Source organism: Leucoraja erinacea, chromosome 12 (assembly GCF_028641065.1).
Source record: "Leucoraja erinacea ecotype New England chromosome 12, Leri_hhj_1, whole genome shotgun sequence".
Lineage (NCBI taxonomy): Eukaryota > Metazoa > Chordata > Chondrichthyes > Rajiformes > Rajidae > Leucoraja > Leucoraja erinaceus.
In genome coordinates, this window is record NC_073388.1 from 17,998,051 (window position 1) to 18,019,568 (window position 21,518).

The window sequence follows — 21,518 nt, forward strand, 5'->3', positions numbered from 1 at the left end:
TAACAGAGGTGACCAGGCTGTAACTGACTATGATGTTATAAGGCAAACATGATGTGGTATAAAGTTAAAAAATGATTGTTTCTTAAACTGCCAACCCTCTCATAAACTTTGGGTCCTAAAAAGACTCATTGGCCTGAAATGATTTTAATTTACTTTTCTTTTCCTCAGTGGCAGTGTTTGTGAACTGGTGAAAGATTTTCTTTACACGGAAATCCATTTTGCAGTTTGCTCACTTTCCATCCCTGACTAAATGAGCACTAACATGAACATAGCTTGAAAGATTTAACTTTGATACCAGAAAGAAGAAGAAAAAATGTTTATCAACTTACAATATTAATCTGCGATTGCTCCCAAACTTCCCTGTCAATTGACTGCATCAGTAGTATTCTACTGGATCGGTCAAGCCTTTAAATAAACATTTTAATGTCAGTGTGCACATAATGCAAAATCTATTAAGAGGTCATATTTTATACTCTGTTACACTGTCAATGGCAGTGGCAGTAAGTTTATGTCTCGTGTGTGGCCTTCAGTTTGAAAGCCTATAAATTCTGACAGTCTTAAAGGATATTGTAACCCTAAACCACGATTCAACATTCTTCTTACATTTTCATTTCACAATTCTTATCTGAACAAATGGACAAAATAACTATTAATCTCAATTTGACGTAACAGCCTAAAGCTTTCCACAGATTTGTCAAGAAAATTCACTTCCAATTTAAAGATCCAATGCAATTGGAATTTTAATCGACACAGCAAAATCCATGATATTGTGCTGGGAATCTGTAAAGAGCTTAAGCATATCTCGGCAACAATCTGTGTTATAATATAGTTACAATCTATTACATGCTCAATAAGTCTAATATAATCTTTTTGGCAAAAAAATCTATTTGTTCAAATCTTAAAACGGCCTTGAAAAATTCAATCTATCTTTTTTCCATTGTTGATCTTCCCTCTACCGATGCCACATAGAAAGTAGTCCTTATCCTCTTTCTGGCAATCCTTGTTCGAAAATCAGGACTAATTTCAACATGATTTTGTCATGTCTTTCCCAGAAATTTCCATATGCAATAATTATTATTAGCAACAACATATGCATGCTTGTTCTTTCACTAAACTTTTTAATTTATAAGTTTCTCCTAATTTCATTATGACTTTACACACTGTTCAGGATGGAAGAAACATCTCCTCTCAGCTATATGTGGGGGAGGGAAAACCAATGAATTCCTTATCATTTAGTTTAGTTTAGTTTAGTTTACTTTAGAGATACAGCACGGAATCAGGTTCTTTGGCCCACCGAGTCTGCGCCATATACCACAGCGATTCCCATACACTAGCACTATCCTACACACTAGGGACAATTTACAAATTTTACCAAAGCAAATTAACTTACAAACCTACATGTTTTTGGAATGTGGGAGGAATCCAGAGCACCCAGAGAAAACCCATGCAGTCACGGGGAGAACATACAAACTCTGTAGAGGCAGCACCTATACAGACAGAGACCATTGGTCTCTGGTGCTGTACGACAGCAACTCTACCACTACGCCGCCATGCCACCCTTATCACCATATTTACAATTTAATTATGAATTACAAACAGATAATTCTTTGCATTTTCCAAGATATATGCCATTCCAGTAAAATAGCAGCAATTAAAACTAAAACAGAAATGTATTTACTCCCTGTGTTTAATCAATTAGTTGGAATAATCTGTAAATTAGATTTAACAATAAGGGCTCTCAGCAATGAAAGCTTGTTTACCTTTATTCACCCAGCAGTGCTGATTGGCTGTTAATTAAATTTGTTTTCCATGTTTAATTTTAATTTTGTTAATTATTCTGCTTAATTTGGAGATATGAGTCATGGTTTTCACCTTTTGCATTTGGCACACAGTGACCTTCAACCCATTTGCAGAAAAATACAAATGGTTTGAATCAAATATTTAGGGAAGGTGAAATGGATGGATTTCAGAGGACACAAATGAATGAAGACCGACCAGAACATCCACGAGAGGGAAGGCGAGCAGTTGGAAGTGGTTATGCATGTAGGCACAAATTATGTGGGTATTACGGGGAAGGAGGTTCTGCAACGCGAGTATAGAGAATTACGTAGAAGGCTGAAAAGCAGGACTTCTAGTGTGGTTATCTCTGGGTTGCCTCCAGTACCTCGTGCTAGTGAGGGTAGGAACACGGAGATAGGGGATCTGATGTGTGGCTGCGAAGTTGGTGCAAGGGACAGGGGTTTAGATTTTTAGATCACTGGAATCTCTTCTAGGGCAGGGGTGACCTGTACAAAAGGGATGGGTTGCACCTTAATTGGAGGGAGACTAACATTCTGAGTCTGAAGAAGGGTTTTTGGCCCGAAACGTTGCCTATTTCCTCCGCTCCATAGATGCTGCTGCACCTGCTGAGTTTCTCCAGCTTTTGTGTGTACCTAACATTCTGACAGGCTGGTGCTACACGGGTGGGTTTAAACTAAACACAGTGGGGGTGGAGTCAACAAACATGGAAGCGTATTTTTTTGTGTTTCTTTGGTGTTTTTATGTGGGGGAAGAGGGCACGGTGCGGGGGATACCGTACTTCAGCCGCTTCCTGGTGAGGACGCGACTATTATTCGAGTCGCGTCCTCGCCCCCCCCCTCCCCCCACAGCGGCCTACCTACCTGGATTGGCGCGGCCTTTCCTGCCGGGATCGACCGGAGTTCCAGCAGCGGCGGGACAGCGTTGAAACATCGCGGGGCTGGCGATGCCTTACCGGGGGTCGCCGTCTGGAGCCCGGAGTGCTGGACCTGCTGCACCGACATCATGGAGCTGCGGTTTGCAGAGCTCCCAACGCGGGCGGCGCTGACTACAACGCGGGGTCCTGCGACTCTGCCCGGCTCGGTCTGTGGACTCAGGAGCTGCAGACTCTGGCAGCGGGAGACGGCTGATCAGACGGTCCGGGCCGCTGAGGAGGAAGATGCTCACCGTCGGGGTTCGGCGTCGGCATTCCACCAGCCCAGCGTGAGGGCCTGAACATCGGGCCACCCGGGGCGGCGACTGCGGGTGCTCGGAAGGCCCCGTCCACGGATGAACACGGAGGGGAGGCTGGCTGGACTATGGTGCCATCCTCACCTTGGTGCCATTTATGTTATGTTGTGTCGTGGACTTCTGTATTTGTGCTTTTTTTACATTTTAATTCAATTTCAATTTTATTTTTAATATGTTTTATTATTTATTTATTATTTATTTTTATTATTTCTTTGTGATTTTTTTATGATACTGCCTGTAAGGGAAATTCATTTCGTTGTCCCAAATTGGGACAATGACAATAAATTTGAATACAATACAATACAATACAAAAGTATGCGTGCAGTTAACACGGAAGAGAGTGTTGGAAAGATCATTTTTAAACCAACAGGGCAGGGGGATGGGAACCAATGCAAGGAGACAGAGGGCCATAAAAGGAGGACAGAAGCAAAAGATAGAAGGGAGATAAGAATAACAATCCTGATAGCTTTGTGCCTTAATGCGAAGAACATTCATATTAAGTTGGATAAATTAAATGTGCAGTTAATAATTAAGGAATATGATATAGTTGGAATTAGAGACACGGCTCCAGGGTGACCAAGGCTGGGAGCTAAACATGCAGGGTATTCGATATTCAGGAAGGATAGGCAGAAAAGAAAAGGTGGTGGGGTGACATTGCTGGTTAAAGAGGAGATTAATGCAATAGCAAGGAGAGACATTAGCTTGGATGCTGTAGAATCAGTATGGATACTGCAAAATAGCCAAGGGCAGAAAATGCTTGTTGGAGTTGTGTACAGATCATCAAACAGCAGTAGGGAGGTTGGGGACAGCATCAAGCAGGAAATTATGGATGTGTGTAGCAAAGGTACAGCAGTTATCATGGGTGACTTTAATCTACATATAGATTTGGACAGCCAAATTGGTGGCAGCGCTGAAGAGGAGAATTTCCTGGACTTTATATGGGATGGTATTTTAAACCAATATGTAGAAGAACCGACTAGAGGGCAGGCTATCCTAGCTATCTGGGTATTGTGTAATGTGGAATGATTAGTTAACGATCTTGTTGTGCAGAGTCCCTTGCAACAGTGATCATAATATGGTGGAATTCTGCATTAGGATGGAGAGTGATTCCTGAACTTAAAGAAAGGAGACTTTGAATGTATGTGATGGGAATTGGCTAGGAATGACTGGTAAATTATACTTAAAGGGTTGACGGTGGAGATGCAATGGCAAAGATTTAATGACCGCATGGATGAACTTCAAAAATTATTCATCTCTGTCTGGCAAAAAAATTAAACAGGGAAGGTGGCTCAACCGTGGCTAACGAGGGAAATCAAGGATAGTGTTAAATCCAAGAAAAAGCCAGAGAAAGCAGCAGATGGGGGGGAATTTAGAACTCAACAGAGGAGGACAAAGAGGTCAATGAAGAGTGGGAAACAAGAGCATGAAAGAAAGCTTGTGGGGAATATAAAAACAGACTCTAAAAGCTTCTTTAGATATGTAAAAAAAGGAAAGAGTATTGAAGACAAATGTAGGTCCCTCACAATCAGAGACGGGTGAATTTATAATGGAAACAAGGGAATGGCAGAACAGTTAAACAAGTACTTTGGTTCTGTCTTCACTAAGGAAGACACAAACAAGCTCCCAGAAATACTGGACTGGGGACCGATGGGGACCGATGATCTAGTGGGAGGGAGGAACTGAAGGGAATCCACATTAGTCAGGAAATGGTGTTAGGTTAAACTGTTGGGGCTGAAGGCCGATAAATCCCCAGGGCCTGATGGACTGCATCCCATAGTACTCAAGTAGGTGGCCCTAGAAATTGTGGATGCATTGGTGATTATTTTCCTATGTTCTCTTGACTCTGGATCAGATTATGTTGACTGGAGGGTAGCCAATGTAACTCCACTTTTTAAGAGAGGAGGGAGAGAAAAAACGGAATTATAGACCAGCTAGCCTTACATCGGTAGTGGGGAAGATGCTTGAGTCGATTATTAAAGATGTTATAGCAGCGCATTTGGAAAGCATTGACAGGATTGGTCAAAGTCAGCATGGATTTATGAAGGGGAAATCATGTTTGACTAATCTTCTGGATTTATTTGAGAATGTAACAAGTAGAATGGATAAAAGAGTGTATGTGGTGTATCTGGACTTCCCACAGAAGAGATTAGTATGCAAAATTAGATCACATGGTATTGGGGGTAGGGTATTGACATGGATAGAGAACTGGTTGGCAGACAGGAAGTAAAGAGTAGGAATTAATGGGTCCTTTTCAGAATGGCAGGCAGTGACGCGTGAGGTGCCGCAAGGCTCAGTGCTGGGACATCAGTTATTTACAATATATATTAACGATTTAGATGAGGGAATTAAATGTGACATCTCCAAGTTTGTGGATGGCACAAAGCTGGGTGGCAGTGTGAGCTGCAATGAGGATGTTATGTGGCTGCAGGGTGACTTGGATAGGATGGGTGAGTGGGCAGATGCATGGCAGGTGCAGTATACTGTGGATAAATGTGAGGTAATCCACTTTGCTGGCAAGAACAGGAAGGCAGATTATTATCTGAATGTTGTCATATTAGGTGCAACGAGACCTGGGTGTGCTTTCTATGTTTCTATTTCATTTAATTAAAGAAGAATATAGATGTAATGACCTCAATTGGTGCCTCTTTGATTAGCAGCATTTACTGAAATTAAATCAGAAAACGAGGAATTGCTTAAACCTGGTCATTAATGTTTTGCAATACTTAGGTTAAATGCTGGCAATAAATTGCTTCTATAATCAGCTACGACTTGTATCATTCTGGCTGCGATGCATCCAAAAATGTCTCCTTTGACGATCCCCAGCATGAAGTGCATGTTGGATCAGGATGGACCACATAGATCGAGTATTGGTTATTAAGGTGACATGGTGGCGCATTGGTAGAGTTGCTGTCTTACCACGCCAGCGACCGGGTTCATTTCCTTATAATGGGTGCTGTCTGTACAGAGTTTGCACGTTCTCCTTGTGACCACGTGGGTTTTCTCTGGCTGGTCCCATTTGCTCCCACATTCCAAAGACATTCAGGTTTGTGGGTTAATTGGCTTCTGTAAATTATCTCTAGTTTGTGGGATACACTATAACTAATGTATGGGTGACCATTGGTCGGCATGGACGTGGTGGGCCTATCTGTCTGTTTCCACGCTGTATCTTTAAACTAAAGTAAATTAAGTGCTGGGAGATTCAGAACATACAAACAACCTGGTCGGCATAGGCAAGTTGGGCTGAAGGCCCTGTTTCCATGTTAATGATATTCTGTGGCAGCCTGTGAACTGCTAATGATTTTGTTTGGCAAATGTTGCTCCTGTGTTACACCATCCCTTTTTTCTTCCATTGGAGGAAACAAGGTTTATTTACTATTAAAAATAGCATGCTACTATTATGTCTTTGTTATCCACCTACTTACCATCTGCTGATCTGCCCTACTCTAGAGGTTGGGGTTGGGGGTCAGGATTGGGAACACTAGGGTTCAGGAATATGGGAAGTCAGTCAGTGGAACTGGAGTCTAGAGGGTAAACAGTTTTGAGATGGGTTCTGGAGCCGAGTCTGGAGTGTGGGCTGAATGTGTGGGTGCAGGGATTTGGGCTGGCTTTGTGGCCGGGGCCAGGTTTTGGGGTCTGGGCCATGAGAGTAACTGGGGCTTCTTCTGTGTGGCAGGAGGGGATGTGTGGGTCAGTCTGGGTTTTGGAGTGTGGGCTGGATGTTAGCTGGAGCTGGTTGCAGAGTGTGGGCTGGATGTGTGGGAGTGCATGTGTGGGTCAGGCTGGGTTTTGGAGTGAGGTCTGTGTTTGTGGCTGGAGCCAGGTGTGTGGGTCAAGCTGGGTATGTGGACGGAGCCAGAACCATGGTTAACATCAGGACTAGATACACCAGGGATCAGGAGCTTGGGAAGTTTTACATGTTAGCTGAAACTGAAACTTAAATAGAAGTTATAATATTCATGGAGGCTTGCCCACTGTATCTCAATGACGCCAATGGCCTTGGTGTTTGTGTCCCAATCCCTTGTGAATAATGAGGACTCAGTATATGACAAGTCTTCCTTCTGAATTCTCTTTCAGTGGACTATTCCAAGTGATTGGGTTGTATTGCCTAGGTTGCCTAATATACCCTAACTGGCATAAGATTTGAAGTGTTTTAGTTTTTCCTCACATTGCTAAGGCACTCTGCATGGACTGGATATTTCAGGGTGTTCTAAACACTCTATGTCCTAGATGTTGCCATGTCCTAGATGGTGCTAGACATTGCAAAGGTAACCCCATATTGTTAATCACATTGATCCAGGCCGTTTTTCCACTTTCTACTTTGGTAACAGAGTGTAAGATATACTCCAGGATAGAGCACTAGTTCAAACTTTTCGGATGGGTCTTTTAATTTAACATCACTAATGCATTTATTAAATGATACTTTTCTGTCTGTCTTTTCTACTCAACTAAAGATTATTACACTGAAAGCGATCCAGATTTTGGGAACAATGAGACAGATTGATCTTCTTTGCTCCCTACGGATATAACAGATTAGTTGCGGAGCTCAAATTGTAAATGCCTAATTCATGAGAAAGAGACTAAGTTCCAATGATCTTTTAAAATCCCAGGCTTGAAATCTTGAGTAGCTGGATTACAATTATACAGCATACCATATGCAGACTTCCTCGCAAATGTTTCTGAATAATAATAGGTATTAATTTAACTGGAGCAGCCAACTGCTGCTTTGCCAGGATGAGATAATCTGTAATAGCTCGGGAAACAAGCGTAGGCTATTTCCGAACACTGAAGTGATCTGCTATCTAATGTTCCCGAGGAATTTAAATCCTACCCGTAGGACGGCAAACACACAGTACATAATGGAATTAAGGAGCATACTCACTTGATAAGTCTGAAGGACAGTCAGAATAATGGAATCCTTGCCATTTCTATTAAAAAAAGGATTAAGCATACTTGTTATTTAATACAGAATACAGTTTGGCGATATAACTACAAGCAATATTTCAGAATATTAAAAAATATGATCATTACTTTTACACTATCTATCTTGTTAGAAGTGTATGCAACACACATAATTTGGAATAAATTATATTATTGCAATGACTCCGAGTCTACGTAAAACCTAATTTGACAAGATGGTTCTTTATGATACTGTAGTTTATTGGTTGACTAAATGATAAATAAAACAAATATATAAATAGGAAAAGTGTAATTCTAATTTAATACATGCATTTGTAGGTGAATTTAATGATTCAATTTATACTTTATTGTTACATATACCTAGGTACAGTGATATGCTTTGTTTTTCGTACAACTCAGTAAAATCATACAGCAGACCTCACCTAGGCAGTAGACAAGAGTTGCCACGTTTCTGGCATCGACAGAGTTACAAAAAGTTAATTGAACAGTCTTATCTATGCTCGCAGCGGCGAACCAGGCCTGCTGTCACACATGGGCCCAGACTGCCCCCACATGTGGCTGCAGGCAGCCCCTAGCAACCCCCAGCCGGATCCACCCTTTGTTTTCGGTGGCCCCCCGCCGGGTCACCCCCTTCGTTCTCGATGGCCCCCCATTGGGTCCCCCACCCCTTCGGTTTATTGGAGAAACACCTGTGATTGATACATACCTGTTGAAACATAGAAAAATAGGTGCAGGAGTATTCGGCCCTTCGACCTCCAGCACTGCCATTCATTATGATCATGGCTGATCATCTAAAATCAGAAGCCCCGTTCCTGCTTTTTCCCCATATCCATTGATTCCTTGAAGTTCATATGTCCCCTTACAAATGAACTGATTCAACTTTGTGCTATATTTGGCATCGATTTATTTACAGATTGCAGTGTATTTCCTTAGAAAATATGGATTTTACTTTGGAGTCACGTGAGTGACTACGTGAAGACCCCGACAGCACGCATGCGTGACATAGCGTCTCACGCAGTGCAACAGCGACGGGCGGGAGCACGAGCTCTCCCGCAACAAGTTTAAAAACGGGACCTCCAGGTAAGTAAAACTTACTCTGAGGTCGTATTTGGAATCCTTGTTCTGCCTTATCATTACAGAGAACATGAACAAGGGAGGACAAGCAAAGAAGGGCTGGTCAAGAACAGGGGTCATGAACAGGGGTTAGGGCTGAAGAACGCGGCAGTATGCTGGGGGTGCAGGAACAGGAAGAGCTGCTGGGAGTGGTAAATCGCTACGCCGTAACACCGCGAGCGGGACAGCCGTTACAGCCCAAACTGGCGGCCAGCATTGACTACCTATCCTTTAATCCACTCCAAGAACAGGTAGTCAATGAGGCGATGGATCTATACACGCCTCCAGAAAACTGTATATCGCTCAATGTACCAGCTGTTAACAGCCAAATCTGGGGATACATTGGGCTGGGTATCCGAACCCAAGAACTAAAATTACAAAAAATACTAAAGCTCCTAACGTCGGCTATAACCTCATATGCTCGTTCCCTGGACGGTGTCGATATGACAAATAACCAACAAGACACCCTGGCTCTGCTGTGTAACACACAGTATGAAATCATTAACCTCCAGAAAGAAGCCATAAGACCTGCCCTCAACCCCAAATTTGCAGGACTGTGCAAAACGCCAACCTCACAACCACAAATCCTGCTATTTGGCAAAGATCTACCAAAACAGGTAAAAGATCTGGACGAGGAGTCCAAATCACTTTGACTCATGAGGGCAGGCCTTGGAACGAGCAAGACCACGCAACCCAGACGGCAGTACCCCTACCCAACCACCAGTAAGCGTCTACAACATGGTACTGGTGAAAGCATGGGGCCCGCATATCATCCCCGGAAGTCTTTTTTAGGACAGGGCCCAGAGCGGACCCCATGGAAGATGCGCCATCCCCACACAGCACCACCTCGACAGATAAAGAGCCGGAAGCCCAAGAAATGAATATTCTACCAGTAACAATGGAGGTAGGTGGGTCTGGTTCCTTGCAGAACATAAAAGGTGCAGGGCCTTTACTAACAGGGGGGAGGTTACACCTGTTTTTGGAAGCATGGAGGACTATCACTCTTGATAATTATATACTACAACGTATACAAAATTGAATTTATTCAAGAAAGTATGCCACCAGTTCAGCATGCACCACCCCACAGGGAATTTACCCTCTCACAAAAATAAAAATGTGAGGGACAAGCAGAACTGGTGAGACTACATACAAAGGCGATCATAGAAAAATCAAAACATGTCCCTTTGGAATTCGTATCAAATATCTTTACTAAAACCAAAAAAGATGGTGGATATCACATCATCATTGACTTAACGACATTGAATACTTTTGTCAAGTATATACATTTCAAAATGGAAACATTTGTTACTGCCAAACAATTGATTTCCAAAGGATACTTTATGGCATGCATTGACTTAAAAGATGCATACTATTCAGTACCCATTCATAAGGATCATCGTAGATACCTAAAGTTTAACTGGATGGGGCAACTATGGCAGTGTAAATCGTTGCCTAATGTGCTAACATCAGCCCCAAGACTGTTTACCAAGATATTAAAACCAGCCCTGGCAATACTAAGAAACAAAAACATATTGTCATGGCATACCTTGATGATATTTTGATAATAGGCAAAACCCTGGAATTAGCTAATTCAGCAGTATTAGCTACTAAACATTTATTTGAAACTTTGGGATTTGTCATACATCCAGATAAATCTAAGTTGACGCCATCCACAACAATGGACTATCTGGGATTCACAATTAACTCAGTCCACATGTCTGTAACGTTGCCAAAAGAAAAAGCAGCAGAATTGGCACAAACCTGCAACAAATGAATGATTACCAATCAACCAACCATTCTACAAGTGGCAAGAGTAATTGGGAAATTAGTAGCAGCATTTCCAGCTACCCAGCTTGGACCTTTGCATTACCAAAACTTACAAAGAGCAAAGGTGCAAGCGTTAAAACAACATGCAGGTCATTTTGACCGGACCATGAAATTACCAACTAAAGCAATTTCAGAATTACAATGGTGAAAAGAGAACATTTGGCATAGTTCCAGTTCCATCATTATCAATAATCCAACACTTATGATACAAACGGATGCTAGTGCTCAAGGTTGGGGAGCAACTAATACTATATCTAGTACGGGTGGTAGATGGAATACTCAAGAATCATCACTACTACAAACACTGGGTATAAACTATTTGGAAATGTTGGGTGCGTCTTATGGGTTAAAAGCTTACTGTTCAACTATGCACCATTTGCATGTCTGCTTACAAATTGACAATACCACAGTGGTGGCCTATATTAATCATATGGGCGGGATAAAATCGATATCATGTGATAATCTGGTCAACACAATCTGGCAATGGTGTGTTGACAGACATATTTGGCTATCAGCAACTTACCTACCAGGTAAGCTAAATACAGTGGCAGACACCAGGTCACGCAAATTCAATGATAACACCGAATGGATGTGAAACCCCAAAGCATTTGCTGAAATTACAAAGCAATATGGAACACCAGATATCGATCTCTTTTCATCCCGACTGAATCACCAGGTATCAACATATGTCGCTTGGGAACCAGACCCTGAGGCAGCAGCGATGAACGCATTCTCGTTGAACTGGGGAAAACTATTTTTCTATGCCTTTCCCCCCTTCTGCCTCATCAGTCGGTACTACACAGATGGACTCTGCTTCAGGTATTTTGGTAGTACCCGACTGGCCTACACAGTCATGGTTCCCAGTGGTCCTTGACATGGTCACTGAACCACCCATGACCATCCCAAGCAGACCAGGTCTATTGATCCACCCTGTCACAGGCGAGAGTCACCCATGCCATGACAGAATAAATCTGTTGGGTTGCAGATTTTAAAAAGACCATTATTGGACCAGGGATTGTCAAATAGGACCGTGGATATGATGACAGCATCTCACCGATTTTCCACCAAGTAACAATATCTCTCCAGCATCAGAAAATGGGAAGCATACTGTTCAAGAACAGCAACCATAACTAACGTACTGGAGTTCCTGTCCAGCCTTCACCACGATGAAGGTCTGAGCTATAGTACAATCAATTATGCTAGGAGTGCACTGTCAGCCTATCTGGGGCAGGCACCAGGTCAACAGTCCATAGGGTCTCATCCGTAGGTGGCCAAATTAATGAAAGGCATCTTCAATACCAACCCTCCTAGACCTAGGTACACCCAGATCGGAGATGTCAGTGTCGTCCTGACATACCTAAAGGGATGGCCACCAGTCAGATCCCTCACTCTGGAACAGCTTACCCTGAAAACGGCTATGCTGATGGCTTTAGTCTCAGCCCAAAAGGTCCAGTCCCTTCACCTACTCAGACTGGACAACATGGTCATAACATCTGACCAAGTTACTTTTACTATCCGGGAGCTGGTAAAACAGAGCAGACCAGGAACTTCAGGACTAATTATGGAATTCCAGGTGTACCCACCTGACCCCCGTGTTATGTGCCATGACACCAGTCTACTACACTACCTCAACACAAACAGGTAAAGATCCCGATCCGGGAGTGTATGGTCACAATGAGCAGACCAGGACTTCAGTAATTATGGAATTCCAGGTGTACCCACCTGACCCCCGTTTATGTGTCATGACACATCTACTACAATACCTCAACACAACCAAAGATCCCCGAGGGAGAGAAAATGCACTATGGGTCAGCTACAAAAAGCCACATGGCCGGGTGTCGGTACAAACCATCTCTAGATGGCTCAGACAGGTATTGGGAGCTGCTGGGGTGGATACTGACATTTACACATCTCACTCCACCAGGGCAGCAACTACATCGGTGGCTAAGAATATGGACGTGCAGCTAAATGTTGCGACTGCTAGTCCAGCATGGCGCCACCGGAAGTCTAAAATAGTAAGATTAAGGGATTACGTGCCCTCCGCTCCCACCCTCAATTATAAAGGTCAACTGGTATCTTAGTTCTCCTTATCTTTACTGTGTTTATTTCAATTACTGTGTTTTTCTGTGATTCCACACCGCTGCTTTGAAGAATGTCGCGCATGCGTGCTGGCAGGGTCTTCACGTAATCCCTCATCGTAACTCCTCATAAAATAAAGATCAAACTTCAAACTGGTAAATTCTCGTTTAATCTTACTAGTATCCCTGTCAAGAGTGGCAGAGATGAAAGAACCTTTTAGAGGACTGGTTACTTGTTATACCTGCAATATAATGGTGCCCGGACCATCAGAACTATCTTTTAGTTGGAGTAACTGCTTTGCAACATAGTTGTCACTATTTTGGTTGTGCAGAATTTTTAAGATGGAGTCAGTTAGCAGGTGGGATTGAAGAAGTGGTGAAGAGATGATACAGCATTTCTCATCGACAGATCGAAGGAGGAAAATATTCTCTGGACTGACAAAATGTATGAAAAATGTTATAATATTCAGCCCTAGAAATAGGGGATACTGCACTCTGACCTTTCCATCTGAGCGATTAGTATGAATAGTGAGTACCTACAGGTCCAGTATTAGTCCCAGTGTTAGCCTTCTAAAAAATTAGGCACATGTTGTAAGCACATGGAAATTGGAACCCTTATAGGAAACAGTAGGGAGGAGATAACGCTTGAAATAGTTGTGAAATAGATGTAAATGTGAGGCTTTTAACAAAGCAAATAACATAATTGCTGATAGAACAGTGGATCAGACCGCATCTGTGAAGGAAAAGGTCAGATGATGTTTTGGGTCGAGACCTTTCTTCAGACTGATGAAGTAACCATTCTGTCAGCCAAGATTTGTTTACCAAAACAATTCTGCTTGCGCAACTTGAGGAGTGTGACTGTAGTCTGTGTAGGGAAGATTTACAAAGGAAATGATGACAATGTAATCTAGTTAATCTAGTTTGTTAATCTATATTACTGAGATGAAGACAGCAAAGGAAGAGAAAAGTAGAGATTGACTCGATGTGATAATAGGTTGCATATTGGCAGCAAAGGTGGTGAAAGTTCTGATGAGGTGTCATCAATGTGGAGACTCTACCTTAGACTTTAAAGATACAGCGTGGAAATAGATCCTTCAGCCGACCAAGTCCACGCCGACCAGCGATCACCTCATACACTAGCACCATACTACACACTAAGGAAAGTTTACAGAAGCCAATTAACCTACAAGCCTGTACATCTTTGGAGTGTGGGAGGAAACCGGAGCACCTAGAAAAAACCCATGAGTTCGCAGGGAGAACTTACAAACTCCGCACAGACAGGACCCGTCAGGATTGAACCCGGGGCCCTGGCGCTGTAAAGCAGCAAGTTTACCACTGCACCAATGTGCCACCCAACATAAACTACATTTTTCACTCCCCACAGTTGCTGCCTTACCCGCTGGATATTGAAGCATTCCCATCTATTTCAGATTTACAGCATTTTGTATCTCAAGTACAGCAATTTATTTTCTCCCTCCTCTGTTCTCAATCATCTTCTTCTATTAACATCTGCTGCAGATATAGCAGCTGCCATCATCAATTCTTCTTCACTTTCTCCCTGTTGGCAGCACTGTCACTTGTGAGATTCCAGTCTCTCATCGTAATTTCCTTTGTTCTCTCCATTCCTCAACTTTCCCTGGAACTAAAAGCATGCTTGATCTTAAACAACTATTTTTATAATTTAAAAAGACCCCCATCAATATGAGGCATTTGTCTCTCTCTGCAGATCCTACCTGACATTTCCTTCTTACAAAGTTGCTGAAGTGCTCACAAACTTTCTGAAACATAAATTCCTTGCTAGTTTACCTTCAAAATTCGCTCTTTACATAATTTTGTATGCTATTATGGGAAAAGCACAGTTCAAAGGCCCAAAAAAAGATATATTTACTGCAGGGGCACATTTATGTTGATTAACATAAAATGTCAGGCACACAGTAAGTATACTCTGTTAGAAAAAAAAGAACCATCTCATTGAGAATAATACTGGCAGTGATCAATCTACAAGCTCAATTCTGCACTTTGGTCCAATGATAAGCCATTTCTTAAATTACTGGGCAATTGGCCAAATTATATGGAAATGTGTACATGTTATTGGATTCCAGACCAAAATATCACTGTGACATTTTACTGTGTAAGTCTTTCAACAAATTATTTATTTTATTCGAGGAACTAAATTAAAAATGGAAATACTGTAAATGTTAGTATTGATGATCAGGTACTTAATATTTTTTAAATTGGATTGTTTCAAAAATTCGATTATGGTTGGACAGGAACTGAAGGATATTTGTTGCTCCACCACAGGTTTGCTGAGTGCCTAATTCATCTTTTACAGTACTGCGTAACACTTTGTTTTCTTTGTTTACTAGCATTACACACATGGAAGCTTTGGCAATTATATTCACCGACAGAACCATATGCAGAGATGAGCGGAATGCGTAACTGAATTCATCAGTATTGATCAATGATGAGTTCCTCTATCTCAAATGCCCGGAAAATCATTTTTATTGAGCCGTGTTTTTGAGTGCAAGGTGATTGAAATCTAATGGTTTTATTTATGATTCATAGAAATATGCTTATTCTCCATCGTCCAAAAAAATTCAACATGGTATTTCTGTACAGTCTGACATACAGGAATTTGGATACTCCTACAATTACATCATTCATCATGCAACATTTGGCTGAAGTAAGGGCAACTAAAATTGGATCACTTTCCTCTACTTTGGGAATTCTGTGGAACGGTCATGGGACACCAGGATTTCGTAATGTTCCATGCCCTAATAACGGCAGATATCAACTTTATTCTTACTTTCACAGTGCAGTTTGGTGATCTCCAGGGCATAAGGAAATAATGACTGCCAGGGTTAATGTAGCAATGTTACAAAATTTTGAGATTTAAAAAATCAAGTCTGCAATTTATCCCATCAGATAAAGCATAACAATAAGTTTAATTTGACAACAAATTCACTTTCATATCTCAAGTATTAAAAAAGTTATGACCATTTTCATACTCGGAAATTAGCATCTTGTTCCCTATTGATTTTCAATGGACATTACAAAAAAGCTGTGATCTTGGATTGTCAAACGCCCATTTCTTAAGGAAAGATTAACATTTTTAAATAGCCTAAGTGTCCAAAGATTATTCACAAATAATTCACAATAAAACATGATTTTTATATCTAATTTACATTAATTTATAGGCCAAATGGAAGGAATTTAGTGTTCAATTGCTGTAAATAAATGCCCATTTAAATCGGCTTTCTAGTGGGTTCATGTGGAACGCGCTGGTTTAGAATGTTGACATAGCGCTGGATTAGTGCCCTCAAATGCCGAGAAAAATACTGCGGGATATAAAAAGCCCAAAATGAACCACTCGCTATAGATAACTTGATATATAGGGTTATATATATGCCCCATTTAATGTAAAAATAAGGTACATACCTTTAATTGTTTGCTCTATAAAACCCTGGGGCTGCGAGAGGTTGCGGAATTAAACAGTAATTTTAAAACTATTAGAACTATATTATCGAGGCCTATAAAACTAATAATACCTTTTGCGACCGGGTCTTGCAGCGATTTTTCGTTAATGATTTACTAGGCTGAACATGTGCGATTAGTACAGCCTAGTAAAAATCGCGTTTAAAACCCGCCCCCTCCAAACAGCGCCAAAATCGCCGACATGGCTGAGGGCAGATTCCCAATGGCGATTCAGGTAGGTTTTGTAACATACCTAGTTAATGTGTTGCAAATTTGGATGAAATGCAAGGTGCCAGTTCTCCAGTTATAATTTCTTTGTTGGGGTGCTTATATGACATTCCCACATGGGTACCTGGACGTGGCGTCGAAGGACGAGAAGCTGAAACAAAGAAGTGGAAACCAAATAACCGAACGGAAACAAAGCTCTCACACCATTCAGAATCCCGATGATTTGGCCTTGTGCTCACCAGATAATGTGTGACATTATCCATGTAATTTATGCGTATGAGCTGTACTCATTCTCGCACATGCTCAGTAAATCAGTCAGTGACCTTTGACTTGGACATAAATCATTCCTGTTTTTGATCCCAACACGAGTGTGTGTGCAGCCATCTTTCTCTGTATATTATGTGCTAGTTTACTTATTTTGTAAGCAGGCATATATCAAAACATGGTGGCAGCGGTGAAAGTGAAGGTTTGTGAATCAAATAGACACTATGATGATTTGCAAAAAAGCTTTGAAAAGCTATCAGGAATCAATGTTTCAACTGGACTAGCTGCATGCATGAGAGGAATGCAGGTCAGTGAGAACACAAAGATAAGGTACTGCGTGTAAATCAGTGCTGTGGGAGTCGTAGTTTAAAACGACATGCTGTGGGAGACTGCTTAAGGATAAAATGAGGTGTTAAGAGCGAGGGGATACGCTGATATTTTAAAATGGCACTGACCAGTCCATCTTTCCACGTGGCTCCACCACCCAATCTAAAGCTCAAAGAGAACCGGGTGGAAGAGTGGAAAATGTTTAAACAAATGTATAAAAATTATGCAGTGATAACAGAACTGGAGAAGAAGGAGAAACAGTATCAAAAAGCAGTATACCTCCATACTGTTGGACAGGAAAGACTGCAAATCTTCAATACCCTGACGTTCAAAACAGTAGCAGATGAGACGGATGTGAAAGTCATCATCGACAAGATGTCTATCATCATCATAGGAGAGACGAACGAAACGTATGAAAGATTCGTTTTCAATAAACGAGACCAGAAATCAGGGGAAAGCATTGATTCGTATGTTGCAGAGCTGAAGGAGCTTGTTAAGACATACAACTTCTGTGATTGCCTGAGAGAAAGCCTCATTCCAGATCGCATCATCATTGGTATTGCAGACCAGTCACTAGGAAGACACTCCTTCAGAAGAGGAATCTGACACTGCAGGGGACTGTGGACATATATAGATCCTCGGAGGTAACAGCGGCAAGAATGCAAGTCATCGGCGAAGAGCCGACAATACACAAGGTTGAACGATTCAAACCGAGGGAAAAGATGGTTGATTTTCCTTCGCAGAGGAAGAATCAGGGACTAGTCAAGTACAAGTTCTGAGCGAGGAAGCACAAGCGCAGGAAGGAGGAATGCCCAGCGTATGGGAAGGACTGCAACAGATGCAAATGACATATCCACTTTGCCTGCTGCTGCTGCAAGCAGAGGAAGGGGGCCACGCAGAATTGGGGGTGCACAAGGTCGTAGAGACATCTGACACAACGTCCATTTCCAACACAAAGTCTGTGAGTTGCATTGAGATCAATGCAGCTGGAAACAATTCCTCTTCAGGCCTATTCGCTGAGATGCAGGTCGGCACAGAAGCCATCAAGTTTCAGATTTATTCTGGTGCCAGTGCTAATGTGATTCCCAAGCATCTTGTACCTAGAAAAGAGGACATTAGATGAGATGTACAACGGATCCAACCTGCTGGCAGAAGGTAGGATGAAAGTCATACTCTGAAACAAGGTGAACAACACGAAGTACCCTATTCACTTCATAGTGGTAGAGGAAGGCTGGCTCAAACCACTCCTGAGCGGCAAAGCTGCACAACAGATGGAACTCATCATGGTTCACAAGGAGAACTTCAAGAGCCTGAATGCTGTTAGCAAGGCTGGCTCATTACTCAAGAGCTACAAATATGTCTTTGACGACGAAAGACCTGGGAGACAGCCTGGCAAGGTCAAGTTGGTAACTAGGACGGAGGATATGACCCAATCACCGTGTTCTGCAAAGCCGGTACCTGTAGCTATGAAAGAGAAGGTCATGAATGGTCTCATGAAGCTGGACGAGCAGGACATCTTGACTAAAGTTGAAGAACCAAGTGGTGTAGCAGACTGGTCGTCACGGAGAAAAAGGATAGCATAGAGTTGAGGTTCTGCAGAGATCCTAGATCCCTCAAAACATAATGTTTGCAATTTCCGTTCACCAACGGTACAGATCCCCCCAATGCCGTCCACTCACTGGTACCCCTGTTTTACCACTCCCTTCCTTCTCTATTCCCATGCTCCCTGACCTGCCGCCAGATCTTCCATTCCGTGTTCCCAGACCACTCACCGGGACCCAGGTTTCCTCACTCCTGAATTAAAATTTGTATTGGAATGTTAATAAAATAACATATAATAGTCTGGAAAATCTGTTGGTCTAGCATCGCAAAGATCCAAGTGTGCTGGATTAATGGAGGTTTACAGTCCATCTTTTGTGGTTGGGTTTACAGGGAATGACTTGATGAACTAATGATGATAGTGGTGGCAAAGGTTGACTGACCAGTCTATTGGGCTGAGGGGAAACACTTGGCTTTTGCTGGTCTACAGGCAGTGGAGAAAATGCAATTATGCCTCTATCCCTTCATTCATCCTTCTATTTCTGTCGTTCTGCTACAGAGTTTTCCAACCCCTGGGAAATTATGATGAGCGATAAATAGTGTCATAGAGGGATACAGCACAGAAACAGTCTATTTAGCCGATCTTGTCCATATCAACTATCAAGCACCCATTTTTATACTGATCCAACGCCAACCTATTTTATTCCTTCCACATTTCCATAAACTTGCCTGTCACTCATCTATACACTACAGGCAAATTACTGGCAAATTCACTTACCAATTTTCATATTTTAGATATGTGGGAGCACCTGTCAAAACACAGGGAGAATGTGCAAACTCCACGCAGACAATAACTGCAGTCAGGATTGAACCTCAGTTGCAAAAGCTGTTAGGCAGCACCTATACTAGTGTGTCAGTGTGCTAATCCTTATAGAATGATCATTAACATGAAGGCAAGCAGCTTCATTCTAATACTTACAAAACTACCAGACTTTCCACAAAAAAAAGTTTTATCACTTCCTCCTCTTTAAGGGACTGTCCCGCTTCGGCGACCTAAACCGCGAGTTCTGGCAAGTTTGCACTCGACTCATACTCGCAGCATGGTCGACATGAGGTCCAAGGAGGTCTTTGTAACTCTCCTTCATGCTTGAGAGTAGTCCCCTCGTACTCGAGGACTCAGGGGCGTATTTTTCAACATGTTGAAAAATGCCCGCGAGTAAAAAAAGGTCACCGTGAAAAATATCGATACTTTTTTTACTCGTACGTTTAGTCAAAGTAGGTCATAGTAGGTCGGCATGTTATTCATATGTAATTGTGGGTAGTCATAGGTAATCGAAGGTAGTCGAAGGTAGTCATAGGTAGTCTTGAACATAGTCGAAGGGAGTTCGAAGGAGTTCGAAGGAAGTCGTCTTCACTCTCCACTATTCGGTGTCCAATTTTCCCAAAGCTAGTCGAAGGTAGTCGAAGCTAGTCTTCAACAGTGGTCGAAGGAGGCCTTCTACATAGTCGAAGGAGGCCTTTAACATGCCATTTTTTCAAATTCTTTTAAACGCACCAATTAGGTCGCCACAGTGGGACAGCACCTTTAGAGTCCTAGAGTTACACAGAGATAAAGTGTGGAAACAGGCCCTTAGTTGAAAACTTAGTCTGAAGAAAGATCCCAACCAGACACGGTTCTCTAGAGATGCTGCCTACCGCTGAGTTATTCCAGCACTTTGTGTCTTTTCTGTAAACCAGCATCTGAAGTTCCTTGTTTCTATACTAATTAAGTATTCAACTTGATTTAGATAATATCACTTACCATATAACCATATAACAATTACAGCACGGAAACAGGCCATCTCGGCCCTACAAGTCCGTGCCGAACAAATTTTTTTCCCCTTAGTCCCACCTGCCTGCACTCATACCATAACCCTCCATTTCCTTCTCATCCATATGCCTATCCAATTTATTTTTAAATGATACCAATGAAACTGCCTCCACCACTTCCACTGGGAGCTCATTCCACACCGCCACCACTCTCTGCGTAAAGAAGTTCCCCCTCATATTACCCCTAAACTTCTGTCCCTTAATTCTGAAGTCATGTCCTCTTGTTTGAATCTTCCCTATTCTCAAAGGGAAAAGCTTGTCCACATCAACTCTGTCTATCCCTCTCATCATTTTAAAGACCTCTATCAGGTCCCCCCTTAACCTTCTGCGCTCCAGAGAATAAAGACCTAACTTATTCAACCTATCTCTGTAACTTAGTTGTTGAAACCCAGGCAACATTCTAGTAAATCTCCTCTGTACTCTCTCTATTTTGTTGACATCCTTCCTATAATTGGGCGACCAAAATTGTACACCATACTCCAGATTTGGTCTCACCAATGCCTTGTACAATTTTAACATTACATCCCAGCTTCTATACTTAAAGAGTTAGTATGTTTTTTTCAATACCGATAAAATCCTAGGTGATAAACAAAGAATCACTTGTGATATAGTGTAATTGTTCTCTTCCTTCGCTTCAACTATTTTTCTATTATTTTATTTTCCTATTTTTACTTAGAGAAGGGTTCTTGATTGTAGTTGGCTGATTCTCTACTGCTCACTCTAGAACCAAGTAACAGGTTTTATAATACCTAATTAATGGACCATAAAGGCATAATTAATTTAACTCCTGTCATTAAAAATTAAAATCCTGATTTCTATTTCTTTAAAGAAAAATTGGGAATTGAGTGTTTTTGT

General features: G+C 41.9%; 1 protein-coding gene across 1 annotated transcript in view; it reads right to left on the bottom strand.

Moving 5' to 3' along the window:
- frmpd3 (FERM and PDZ domain containing 3) overlaps positions 1-21,518 on the bottom strand; it is a 107,760-nt gene that overhangs the window by 68,352 nt on the left and 17,890 nt on the right. The window contains 1 exon segment of the mRNA XM_055643694.1: positions 7,907-7,952. Coding sequence (XP_055499669.1) covers positions 7,907-7,952 — 46 coding nt within the window.